This window comes from Schistocerca nitens, chromosome 3 (genome assembly GCF_023898315.1).
Source record: "Schistocerca nitens isolate TAMUIC-IGC-003100 chromosome 3, iqSchNite1.1, whole genome shotgun sequence".
Taxonomy (NCBI): domain Eukaryota; kingdom Metazoa; phylum Arthropoda; class Insecta; order Orthoptera; family Acrididae; genus Schistocerca; species Schistocerca nitens.
In genome coordinates this window covers 713042204-713056510 of record NC_064616.1, presented here as the reverse complement: position 1 = coordinate 713056510, position 14307 = coordinate 713042204, and the positions used below count along the sequence as shown (strand labels likewise).

The window sequence follows — 14307 nt, the reverse complement described above, 5'->3', positions numbered from 1 at the left end:
GTGACCATCCGGTCTGACGAGCGCTTTTGGCAAGCGGGGTCACCAAGCCCCTATGAGGCAAACTAAGGAGCTCCTTGGTAGAGAAGTAGCGGCTCCGGTCGCGGAAATTGCCATACGGCCGGGAGAGCGGTGTGCTGACCACGTGCCCCTGCATATCCGCATCCAGTGACACGTATAGGCTGAGGATGACATTGCGGCCGGTCAGTACTGTTGGCCCTTCATGACCTGTTCGGACGGAGTTTAGTTTAGATTAATTTTAGAGGTTCACTGTCGATTCATTTCCATATAGGCTTTGAAATCCCGCTGATGCTAGACAGAGTGAAAGTTTCAGGCAACTATAGCTGCGTGTATTTTGTCGCTGTTTTTATCCCGGGCTCATAGTGGGAATGGGAATGGAGGAGCGGAGTATGTTTCGTTTAAGCTTAGTTTCAGTTTGTTACAGGCTATATTCTGTTCGTGTGCTGGAAGAACGTGTTACTGAAGTGCGTATGGTCATTGTAATTCCCGTGATTCAACATGCCTCGTAATTTCGTAAACAGTGCTGACAATTTTTGCTACATTTGCAGACAGGTTACATGAAGCTGCAAAGGAGGCCAACAACGCCATATATTAGGAAGGCATACAGACTATACTTTGGCTGTGAAATCGGGCACCATGACATGTCCTGGGCTCCTCGCGTATGATGCGTATCTTGTGTATCAAATCTTCATTCGTGACTGAACCGTAAAAGAGCTTCTACGGGCTTTGCTATGCCCTTGATCTGGCGAAAACCACCAAACCATGTGAATGATTGTTGATTTTGTATGACAAGTCTGTTAACACATGGTAGTTCCAAGAAAAAAGTCTTCCTTGAGTTACCCTAACATACTGTCGGGCATGCGACAAGTGCATCACGGAGACGGACTGCTTGTTGCTGTCCCACCTGACTGTGATAGTGACGAGGGCGGTAGTGAAACCAGTGCTGCACCAAAGCCTTCAAAACCCAGTTCTTCGAAAGTTCTTGATTTTGTGTGTTCAGAGGAGCATACAGAGATTCACAAAATAACAGTGTGAACTTAACGCTCTAGTGAGAGAGTTGGAAATACCGGAAGGTAAAGCTGAAGTGAAGGTATCAAGACTACAAATGTGGAATTGTCCTGATAAGACGGTAAATGTGTGTTCCGTAACCGCCATTAGCATTCCTTCCATTTTTCTAAAGTTAAAAGAGCTTGGCATTTCTAATGATGTACATGGACTAATGGCAGCTATGGGCATTAACTATAAAAGTGACCAATGAAGGTTGCTCATCGACTCCTCCAAAGTAAGTCTCAAGTACGTGGTACTGCATAATGGCAACGTGTTACCGTCGATTTCGACGGGGTATTCACCTTACATTAAATAAATATATGAAACGTGAAACAATTGTTATTGCGATTGAAATATGACTAGCTTAAATCTACATCTACATAGATAATTCTCAAGCCACCGTACAATGCGTGGCGAAGGGTACCCTGTACGACTGCCTGTCATTTCCTTTCCTGTTCCACTCGCAAATAGAGCGAGGGAAAAACGACTATATGCCTCCGCATGAGCCCTAATTTCTCGTATCTCATCTTCGTGGTCCTTGTGCGCATTGTATGTTGGCGGCAGTAGAATCGTTCGGCTGTCAGCTTCAAATGCCAGTTCTCTAAATTTTCTCAGTAGTGTTTCTCGAAAAGAGCATCACCTTCCCTCCAGGGATTCCCATTTGAGTTCCCGAAGCAGTTCCGTAACACTTACTTATTGTTAGAAACTACCGGTAACAAATCTAGCAGCCCGCTCCTGAGTTGCTTCGATGTCTTCCTTCAATCCCATCTCGCACGGATCCCAAACACTCGAGCGGTACTCAAGAATAGGTCGCACCAACGTCCTACATGCGGTCTCCTTTACAGGTGAACCACTCATTCCTAAAATTCTCTCAATAAACCGAAGTCGACCTTTCGCCTTCCCTACCACAGTCTTGGCATTTGCAGTTAGCTAGGACGGCTTGCCAGCCAGTGCAAACGTGCCGGTAATATCTGTGCGGTTGCGAGATTTTTTCGGTCTTACGGGCGACATTACAGCACAACTTGTCTTATTATCATGTTGCTTGAGTGTACTCGCGAGGGAGTGCTTTAAGCTCCATGTAAACGACAGGCCAATGAAGTAACAGCAAACGGGAAAGTATATATAGCTCAATGTATACATAAGGTTTATTCTTAGCAACGTATAAAGTCAGTGCAACGCAGTGAGTATTCTACTCGAGCACATACGGGTAATCACGCATTAGGACTGTTTGTTTACTCTGCAAAGTTTTTGTTGAAGTGAACTAAAATCATGGACAAAAAAAGAAAAAAAACAGTGGTGCCTTTAAGCAGAAACAACGTCAGGAAAAAAGAGAGGGTAAACAAAAATTGACTAAATCTGACAATTTTTTACTCAGTCTTCTACAAGTACTTCTGGCCCAAATATTTGTGTTGATTGTGACTCAGATAATGTGGTATCTGTTGAGAAGCTTATTGAAGATAATTAAATACCGCCGGCCACAATGACGCCACCCGATCATGTCGACGACATCTGCATGGCATACGAAACAGGGAAAGAACCGACGACCTATACACTCTTCGAAAAGGTAAATAAAACTTCCTATGACTTGGGAAACTTCACAAACAAAACACTGAGTGACAAAGAAAACCGTTACAGCCTTCAGAACCATTTCCTAAAGATCGTCACCAGAATAACAGGTGTTTTTCAACTTCGTACTATGTTTCTGTATGGACTAGTTAATCGTTTTTGACTGTGTTATTCCAAAATTCTAGATGCTGCCTATTGTCGATCTTGCTGGTTGCTTGCTTCGTAAAGGAATAATGTATTGTGTACTGGTAATCGGGCCTGTAAGCACTTACCAGAAAAACTTGAAGAACACAGTTTCTCGAGTGGCCATACGGAACTGGTGTGCAACAATGTTAGTCGATTATTGCTGGGCATTAATTAGGGAATCACCAGCAGAAAACCACAAACGCCAGGCAAAGCGGTTACACCTCCAGTGACCTTCTTCCGATGGATAACAGCAAGGTAAATACAAGCATAAGCTTAGACAGGTAATAACGTAAAGTTACCAAAACTTGAAAACGAGAGCTAATCTTGCATTTTCGTTAACATTTTCGTTATCAGCACACACAGCCCATTATATGCCAGTTACAGAAAACAGTAAAATTTTGTTGGCTAGTGTAATTTCACATACTGTGCAACTGCAAACATGCAATACTTAACACGTGAATGCAGAAATCTGAAAATGGATATTTAGAGCGTATGCCAGAAACCAGTTATGGTTTAAATAAACAAGTAAACCTAGATAAAATGGTGACTGCTTGCTTTCAGTTTCGTTCCAATAAATGTTCAATACAAGTACAAATAATCTGTAAAACGCACTACAGGCTTTTTTTTTATCTTATGGGACTTAACTGCTAAGGTCATCAGTCCCTAAGCTTACACACTACTTAACCTAAATTATCCTAAGGACACACACACATGACCATGCCCGAGGGAGGACTAGAACCTCCGCCGCACTACAGGTTTCCCACAAAGCTTCAAGAGATATAATACTCTGAACTGGACTGTAGAAATATAAAATAAGAGTGGCCAGTTACAGATACTTAATGTGTTTGGCCTATGGTGTTGTCCTGAGACTGGTTTGATGCAGCTCTCCATGCTACTCTATCCTGTGCAAGTTTCTTCATCTCCCAGTACTTACTGCAACCTACATCCTTCTGAATCTGCTTAGTGTATTCATCTCTTGGTCTCCCTCGTTTGGCCTAATATAAAAGCTAACACGTTTACATTTAACCCTTTCATACTCAATGGGTTATTTATATCCCAGTGAAATGTTCTGCTTCCTAGGGCCCACGGCCAAGAATGTCACACTTTTGTTTGGTGATACCATGATTTCTTGAATTTACGAACTATTTGAAACCAACAGGAGCATTGTGTGGCGCCTACAGCGCAGGTGTTTTGCTTTGTTGTAACAGTGGCGTATCAGGTAGGTTGTGTAGTGGCACTTTATTCTAGAAACGGCTTTCCTAATATAATGCGGTGAGGTATTGACTGGACAGTGCAATATACAAAGTGGGGTTAAGAGGAAGCCAATGAAAGCTGAGCACTCACCATCAAGCCGTGACCAGCGCCGGGACCGCGCCTGGAACGTCCACTGCTCGCTGAGCGCGCACTCCAGCTCCTCCTCACTGTCGTCAGCAGACACGTGGCTCTGCCAACACCGCACAGCTCACATCAATACACTAAGGAATTAAAGACATTAGCTGCCAGTGGCCATCGATTTATATCAATGGGAAAAGTTGAAATTTGTGCCGGATCGGGATTCGAACCCAGGTCTCGTGCTTACTAGGCAGATGTTGGGGGGGGGGGGTTGGGTTGTTTGGGGAAGGAGACCAGACAGCGAAGTCATCGGTCTCATCGGATTAGGGAAGGATGGGGAAGGAAGTCGGCCGTGCCATTTCAAAGGAACCATCCCGGCATTTGCCTGGAGCGATTTAGGGAAATCACGGAAAACCTAAATCAGGATGGCCGGACGCGGGGGATTGAACCGTCGTTAGGCAGATGTGCTGACCGCTATGCCATCCGGGCGCAGTGGTCACCACAACCGCACGGCCCACACTAACACGCCTCCCGTCAGATCCAAATTCTCAACTTGCAGCACACACTAGCAATGTAGTGCGCCAGCTCATTAGCCTCATTACTTGCGGCATCTCGCCCATTCCCCGCAAGAGTTCGAGCTTGGTGTGCGTCTGCGCTGAAGGAATCATTGTTCGTCATCGCTTTAATTATAGATATATGTGTGGGGTCCGTTCTTTCAGACAGGTCCGAAGAACAGACACCAAATATACGAGGGTTATTCGGAAAGTAAAGTCCGATCGGGTGCGAAATGGAAACCACAGTGAAAATCCGATGAAGCTTCGCACAGATGTGTTGGGCGGTGTCTCTAGTATGCCCGTCGATCGCGTCACGTCGCTCTTTTCAGTTCTGAGCGCACAGTGAGCACGTAAAGATGCTTAGAACAATAGTGTCTCCCGCCAAGTACGAGGGCCTGGTGTGAGATTTCGCCTGATGTCATGCAGACCGCGTAACAGAACTGTCATATGTTTCCTTCTGCATGACAATTCTCGTCCACACTCTGAACGGGCAATGACGATGCTCCTGCAGCGTTTTCGATGGGAGTTGATGATGATGATGATATTTGGCTTGTGAGGCGCTCCCAATTTTTACACACTCCATTTTTTTATACAGTCCAATCTAGCCATTGTCACGAATGTTGATGATGACAGTGATAAGGACAACACAAACACCCAGTCCCTGGGCAGAGAAAATCTCCAACCCGGCCGGGAATCGAACCTGGGACCCCGCGATACAGAGGCAGAAACGCTAGCCACCGGACCAAGGGCTGGGGACCTCCGATGGGAGTGGTTGGTGACCCAGAATAGAGCCCGTAATTGACTCTCCCTGAGTTTCATCTCTGCCCAGATGAACCGCTAGCTATACAGACAACATTCTGGCGCAGGCAACGACCTGTAGACCAGCGTACAGAATTGGCAGGAAGCACAGGCGACTTCCTTCTATGACTAGGCTATTGGAAAGTTGGTACAACGCTACGACAAATGACTAAATCGGAGCGGCAACTATGTAGAGAAGTAGCTGGAAGGTGTAGCTAACTGTTGCAAATAAAACATTTTTGATTTTCGCAGTGGTTTCCATTTTGTGAACGATCGGACCTTACTTTCCGAATAGGCCTCGTATATTACATCAGTACCGGGAGAGTGGCACGACAGACATTTGTTACTGTGACTTTGTAGTTGTACACCTTTAGAATGTTACACTCGAACATGTGACTTCCAGAATTTGCAGATCATTGATATACACAGTTTGATTGTATTAATCTGATTGTGTAAAATAATTTAGTAAATTTAGACCAAACATAGCCATGACTACTATGGACCTAATTTAAGGCATGTTGCGCTTGATGGGTAAAGGTGAGTAATTAGACGAAGCACAGAAGAACAGGGCTATGCCTAGAGTTGCGGTCTACAAAATCTTCCGTTCGGTAGTTTTGGTACACTACATACATGACGTAGTAAATGGTAGGATTGTAGATATTAGTGGTAGGGGAAGAAACATAAATGAACGTGTGAGAAAGGAACCGAGAGCCGACATTTGCATTGCATATAATTAGAACCGCACGTCGCTCAGTGTTTTAGTCCATTGTGTATTTCATATCCTTACAAAATATAAATTGCATTTTATAAGCGAAAAAAAAAATAAAAAATCATCTGCTCTTGTAACAATTGCTTTTCATGCAAATACATTTTACACGCACAAATACAAAAAACTGTAAAATCACTGTTGTTATTTCATACTCAGTACAACGTTATGCACCATAAATAAAGGCAAGAGCTTGCTGCTACATTTGACAAGTGCGAAACTGGGTTATCAGTAACAGAAAGGCATTTTGCATAGGCTCGACGGAGTAATGAAGCGATGTTTGATATGTTTTTGTTTTGCAGCTTTTTAATTTTAGCTTTTTTCCAGGAAATTGCGTTTTCTAGCACTATATGATAAATATGTATTTTTTGTTTATTTTTTTACACCATCCGTCTGCTTCACATTACAAATCAACAATTTTCGAATAAAACCTTAGTTAAACAATGAAAATTTCAATTTTGCTATAAATACTGTTTATTTTTAAGTAGCAGATTGGAGGTTAACTATGAAGAACAAAAATGTCCCGAATAAATCCACACTCTGTTTCTAGATGGTTCACTGCTTCCCGTTTCAAGGGAAATCTTGTAAGACATCCAGAGAATACACAAAAAAGCAGTCGAAATGAGGTAACGCCTGATAGGTACGCAACACACGCAATGACAGGTAACACGGTTACTATCATAACTGACCAAACCTACTACGAATACTAGTGTACGTTTTCTTACGAAAGTCTACAGTTGCCTACGGCAGTTTTACGACTCTAGATATCCCCAAACAAAGTTCCAGCCAGCTGTGACCATTAATTACAAGCATGCAAGATGTTTGCAATAATTATTTATTTGTATTTCTGTTATCAGACACTTAAACTATTTTATATTTGATTTAACATATTGCAACGCATTTCGAGCTTTTTATGTCCATTTTCAGGCGCACAAAAAATCGTTACATAAAAATAAATTGTCCTAAACTAAATTAGCATAGAACTTTTTGTTTACCGTCCGCTGCTGGAGTGTCTGTTGGAGTATTTGAAAGGAAGGGGGGCAGGGCTGTGGTTGGCCAGAAACTGATGTCCAGTGATTGCTGCTGTTGTTGTGGAACCGTGTCTCGTTTGACATCACAGCCCGTGTACGATGCCGATAGTTTTGAATCAGTTGTTATGGTACGATAATCGTATGATACACTTCTTTATACGGCAGTTGTTCACTTGCTATTTTGGCGTCCCAGAGCTTCGTTTGCATCACTGGTACACCGGTGGAGCTGTTGTGTAACATTACACTATTGCGCTATTTATTTTGGCACTTTTTTTGACGTTAAATTACTTACATGTAAAAATTTTGCACTTAATACAAGATGATGGCATATCAGCATATGTATGAGTATCGACTGTTGCATTTTACAGCTATATTTGTGATACTGTCAGTCTGGTAGTCGTTTGTTTCATATTGGCACATCTTAAATCAATTGCAATAGAGCTGGTTTAGAACTAACTGATGAATTCCGAGTTTGTGAACGCGGTTATCTCGTTAAGAACATTATCCCCATATTTTGTATTATGAATGAAATTTTCCATGTCTTCCATGATATCCATTCTTTACCTTTTTTTCCGATTTTGTGCAAGTGCAGTGTATCACACGATTTTCACACAATGACAAGTGATGCAAAACTATCTGCATCCCACATAAGCTGTGATGTCAATCATAATCAACAACGAAGCACAGCTCCACACCAGCAGAAGACATCACTGAACATCAGTTTCCGGCCAACCACTGCTTCCTCTCCCTCAAAATACTCCAGCAGCCACATCGGCAGAGGGCAGCAAAAAAAAAAAAAAAAAAAAAAAAAAATAAAAAAAAATAAATATATATATATATATATATATATATATATATATATATATATATATATACGTTATTTAGTTTAAGACAGTTTATTTTTGACTAACAATTTGATATGTACATAAATGTCTGAAGATGAGCAGAAAATGCTCGAAACGCTTTGTATTATGTTAAACATAAAACAATTCAAGTGACTGGTAGCAAAAAATACAAATAAATTTTCCGCACAGTCACGGTTCCCAAACTTAGCCAGTATGGCCACAATTAATTAAGACGTTTGCAAATGGCGTCTTTATTACAAGAAGGAGACACAAGGATGCAGCTGCACGTATTTCATCGGGTACAACTGGTATAATCGAAAGTGTTGTGACAGGGTCGGTAACTTTCAAGGTAGGGACCACGCCTCCTCCTGAGTGGGAACTATCGCAACTGCGTCCTACCGGAACGGGGGTCCGAGCGCTCTGTATCAGCACGCTTGTGCAGAATCGAAGGCTTTCTAAGGGCTCGATGATCAGGTTGCGCTCTCATTTAACTTTGGTCCACCCCTTAATAGGGTTCCATTCGTCGGTTGTCTGCTGTCATATCTTGAGCGAAAGAATTACTTCACAATGAACTTTGTCAATTGTCAGTGTTTAGTTCAGGCAGTGTTAATTTTATGTAATCGACCGCGATAAAGAGATTGGCATCTAACTACTTTGGATGCTGTCTAGAGTTGTGCTGAACACGAGAGTAACGTTCAACTTAGCACGCACGCTCAGTTGAGCGAAGTCCTCATGTTGTGCTCCATAACCTGTCTTCGTTGAGAGGTGGGGTTGTCAAAGGCTCTACGAACTGGGACGCAAGTTTAATTCCTTACCTTCTTCCACCTCCTCCCCCCCCCCTCCCCCATCACGCCCGAACCTAGTCAGTAGTCACCCCTACTCTCTTCTGCGTAAATTGTTAATATATGGATATACTTACTCATGCATGAGCAGTAACATCGGTGTTTCAATTGTGATGTGAAATGGACTCTATCATTATTTGTCTGTCTTAATGCTTAACTCATTTACTGGCACCTGAATGCATTTTTTATTCTCTGGGTTCCACAAAGATTGTGCGTATCGACTTTTCAATAGCAAAATTGTATGTGATAAATCTAACCTTGGTGTCTAATTACGTACGGTCTTCAGACAATAGGTTATGCATGTCGTCCCACGATAAGACAGTCGCGCAACAAGTGTGGCGCGTTGTCAGAAGAGAGGACATGTTCAGCGTTTCCCGAAGGTGCAATTCTCCTGCTTTACGGATGACACGCGCATCGCACTCGTGATGATTGAGACCGAATGAAAACAATCGATTCAGTGGGTTTTTGGAAATTAATCGACTCATTCGATTGTAGCTTTGGATATTGGTAGAAATGTCCACTCATTCTTTTGAGCGAAAACAGTCTATGGGCGCAACCGAATGAAAACAATCTCTTCAGCCGGTTGTAGCTTTACGTATCAGTTGGACTATTCATTCTTTGTTCTGAGTGAACCAGTCTGTGGGCGCAACCGAATGAAAGGAGTCGACGCAGTCCTGCGCATTCAGTTATGAGCGGACACATTCGATCGTTTTGCCATTGTTAAATCATTGTTATTGTTTGCACTCTGTTATCGCCTGACGTCCCTGTTATTTCCGTTCCGATATTTACCTTTCATTCAGTGCCAATAAGTAGCGTTTAGTACAGTTCTTCATTCGTGTTTCTGAACAAGCGTTTTCGTAATAGTGAACTTTGTGTCTGGATCACACTGTCGAAACCTTCAGTGGCGTGGGAATGAAAGAAATCATATGAATGAATAAAAAGCTATTCTCAGGATAAATTCAATGCGATATACAGAATCTGCCAAGATCATTCATATTATGAAACTTCATTAACTGAAGAAATTGAAAGAAAATTAACGAGCAGTGACAAATATTTTTCGCAAAAAAATACTTCTGTCAGGATACGCTTAAAAACTAAGTGTTTAAGTCAAAAACAATTTAAAATATTGTATCATATATGCTTTTTGCTTACGTCATATCAATATTTACCGCAGTGAACTGTCGTTGATGGTAGAAAACCAGTGGGAGAGAGGGAGAGGGGGGAGAGGGAGAGGGAGAGGGAGAGAATAAGCTTCAATAAATTTAAATAAAAATTAATTGTTCATTTATTTAAATATAGTTTTATAATGTTATACCAATTGTTGACATGTTAAAACAAACAAAAATCCATATTTTATACCAAAATTAGAGAAAGTTCATAATTAACTAAGTAAATACATAAATTTTAATAAATACTTAATTTTTAGAAATATGCCTGTTATTCACGTCGCCTTGAAATAAGATACGCTACTTGTCTCTAGAAAGTTGGCAACCCTAGTCATGGTTCATGTATAACTGAAAACGCTGAAAAATTATGTAAATTAAATCACTCAAACCCGGAGACTGATTGAAAACATTCATATCACTGTGGAACTGTCAGAGAATTGCGCCAGTCGTCTATCTCACATTAAGTATAAAAACAGTGAAACACAGAGTGACTGAAAGCATTGAACAGCTGACATGGCGACAGAGACTAGTTTCATTCGTTTGCTCCATTCGATTGAAGAAACGGACTGAACAAAAAACAATCGACTGACCAATCGGTTGTTAAAAAAAATGGTTCAAATGGCTCTGAGCACTATGCGACTTAACTTCAGAGGTCGTCAGTCGCCTAGAACTTAGAACTAATTAAACCTAACTAACCTAAGGACATCACACATCCATGCCCGAGGCAGGATTCGAACCTGCGACCGTAGCGATCGCTCGGTTCCAGACTGCAGCGCCTAGAACCGCACGGCCACTCCGGCCGGCAATCGGTTGTTAAAACCACTCGGTTGTCTCATCACTATGTCGCATTGTGAGAGTGAAAAGGTGCGGCAACCCGAAACGCAGTCCAAAGTTGAAGCACTTGTGACAATACGATTCTTGAATCGCACAGACTTTCACCGTGAAATTCTGGCGGTATACGAACCAAATGGAACACAGCAGCCAGCAGTAGTGAAATGGTGAACAATTTGTCTAAAGTCGAACAGACGTGGGCGATGATGATTCGGGCAACTAGACCTTGCATCGTGCGATTTCCATCTGTCTGGAAAGCTGAAAGAACATCTGGAGAGAAAGAGATTTTCCAAAGATGAGGACGTTCACACAGCGGTTCTCGAATGGCTCCGTGACCAAGGAGCGGATTCTATCATCGAGGAGCTGAACAATTGGGAGAACGTTCCGACCGTGATTACAGAGATATGGCGACTATGTTGAAAAATTGTATCGTGTATCTGTGTAACCCTAATGCGCAGTGCAGCATTCAGTAAAGTTACTTGCCCTGAAATAGTAATGCGAAATTTACTTTTTGAAATCCCCTCGTACATCATTAACCACTTTGTAATAACCTTCTGCTTCTTTTCAAGGTGCACAGTATGAGAAAGAGTGGTCGAAGTATTTAGTGACATAAGTCTGGCAGTAGGAACGAGCCTGATCCAGTTTTTATATACAAAGATTAATTACATCTGGGGATTCCGTACCGGCTGTCTCTTCTAAGAGAGCAAGTCGGGAAGACTAACTGATGCTCCAGCTGCGTGTGAAAACTGAGTAGCACGGCATGCGTTCATGTGCCGCCGATGCGGCTCTGTCCGCTAACGCCATGCAGAAGCGCTACTCAGCAGCTAATTATTCTTTGTGTTTTGCTTTCCATTTATTACATATCTTTAAAATGATTATCGCATTATATTGATTTTGGACTGCTCTATCGAATGTTGAACATAAAATACCCAAATTTTGTTCGCAACGAGAAAAAAAAACAACGATGTTTTACGTTGACACTGGACGTCATAAGCAAAACGTGGTGACGAGTACTTATTTTGGTTGACTCTATCTACACATTCCCCAGAAAACTGCAAATGTCTGCGGAAATGCCCGAGAAAAGCCATCTGAGGGCTCTTAGAACAGATACCAGGTAGTATTTACATAGAGCAATGCATTACAGTTTCTTGCGTGTTTGCTTTAGAAAACACTGTTTTCAGATGAACCTCGCCTGGTGCTTCAATACTAAAACCATTGTTTCGTGGCGTCGTGCGGTATTACAATTGCGTCCGCAGCCGGAATAATGTATGCGCACCTAGCAATGTGCAGCGTGCCAGACAAATTAACAAGAGAAACGTTTATCGGCGGACCATGATCAATTCGCGGTACTGTTACATTTGTTAAACAGTCTTTAATCAAATCAACGGGCGCTTTGACCCACGAGACAAGTTAAATTGTCACTGCTCCAATACCAAGAATGAATTATCTATAGCACTAACTAGATTCAAAAAGATTCCAAAATCCTACCACTGGTATGGCAAACGTGCAAAGAAGAGTCAGCGCACTGCCTTCAATTGGTTAACTGCGAATTCCTCAGACATTTCCGTGATGGCAAACAGGATAACAGTTCACAGCAGCGTAGGTCGAGAGCTGTACCAAAAAGCAAAACACTTCAAATTTCCAGAGAAACAGATGCCATTTATTTGCCTCACTTAACTTCCATCAAACACAACTGCCTCTAGGTAACAGCACTACAATATAATGTGAAGCGCTTCTACCCTCTGGCATGTCATGACTGCAGAATTAACAGCTATGCCAGTGGTTCTGAAATACGCTACCCTAAAAAACTTAAGGACGAGATTGATAAAGTAACATAATGCACTAAACCTCAGTGGAAATGAGTAAAACTGAGGCAGCATGTTGCCACAGTTCCCCCAAAGTAGTGGGGCAAAGCGGGTTCCACACCACTTTTGATATCAAATTGATATTCTAATTAATTAGTTGATGAATTTAATTAATTAGTCAATTACTTTGATAACAAAAGTGGCGCAGAACCCGCTTTGCCTTACTGTTTCTCAGTTGGGAACAGAGAGCTGGACGTCACACAGCGTGAGGTCAGCATGATTATAGAGCCAAATATGGCAGCTGAGCAGGAAATGACAGTGTCCATTAATCTGCTAGCAGTTATGGTATAATGTCGTGGTGTTCTTCATTACAAAATGGCTGGGAGACCATATCTCTATAACTTCACATGGGAAAAATCATCAAGAAACTGGAAGAAGAACGAATCGTTAAGAGTGTATAGTCCAGTAATTTTGTATTTCCCATAGAATTGTTTCACGTGTATGGGGAGCATTTAGAGCAGGGCCGGCCAGAAATTCTGCACGCGTGTGGTGCTCCTGCACATGTGCAACTTCCGGGTCATAGCGTGCACGCCGCAGCCGTCAGTGTTCATTTAGTGTATGTTTCTACGCACAGATGTCGCTTTATCCACTTGCTGAGATACTCTGTACCGGCGCATTCTAGTGCTCTTTCCACAGCTCGCAAGCCAACCATGGGAAGGTATTTCGCGTATTAAACATTTAAAATACTGTCACAGTCTACTCATTGAGACATGTACTTTTATATTAACGGTTTAACCCAGTAAGACAAGTAATACAGTTAACAACTGTGGGTTTTTATTAAGGCAGCTTGACTGATGGCACGTAAATACGGGTAATGTTTTTGATCTAGTATTTAAGAAAGAGAGCACTTAGCGACTTCCAACGAACCTTAGTCATGATTTCAAATAACATTAAACCAATTCAAGGTTTCCTATAACTAATTCTCGGTGCCCTCAGTTACACCGACGTAATTTCTGTCTCGCTGACCTCTCGATGATCACCTGTACCATTATTGCCATATGTTTCATCAGTTCCGTCTGAAATCTGCGTAATAACCGACAATTAGATGAATGTTATGTTTTATCGACTTCAACAGAGCGTAGCCCTTCACACATTAAAAAAACCCTAAATGTAAGTATACAACAATCGGTTTAATGACCAATTTTCCTGATAATAATGTAACATGGAGCAGAATGAGGCAATAATGCACAGTTAATAAACAATAATTTTTAATTATGAAAGGAATAAATCCAAACACGTTTATCCCTGGTCATGCGAAATGATATAGTTAATACCGGGCACAAAAGCACGGCTCATTGACAAACGCAAGCAATTGCGGGAGATTTTCATCACTGATGCTTGATCGAAACGACCGAGAACATAGATCTGCCGTCCTTTGCTTTTTCACAGTACCTGCCATTTCTCAGTACTTCTCTGTTAAGGTTACGATCACCAGGGGTAAACGAGACTGGGTATGTTGC

At 41.9% G+C, this 14307-nt stretch overlaps 1 protein-coding gene across 1 annotated transcript in view; it reads right to left on the bottom strand.

Annotated features, from left to right (window-relative positions):
- LOC126249400 (rho GTPase-activating protein 7) overlaps window positions 1–14307 on the bottom strand; it is a 281270-nt gene that overhangs the window by 146447 nt on the left and 120516 nt on the right. The window contains exon 4 of the mRNA XM_049951053.1: window positions 4162–4261. Within this exon, the coding sequence (XP_049807010.1) occupies window positions 4162–4261 (100 nt within the window). The remainder of the gene's footprint in view (window positions 1–4161; window positions 4262–14307) is intronic.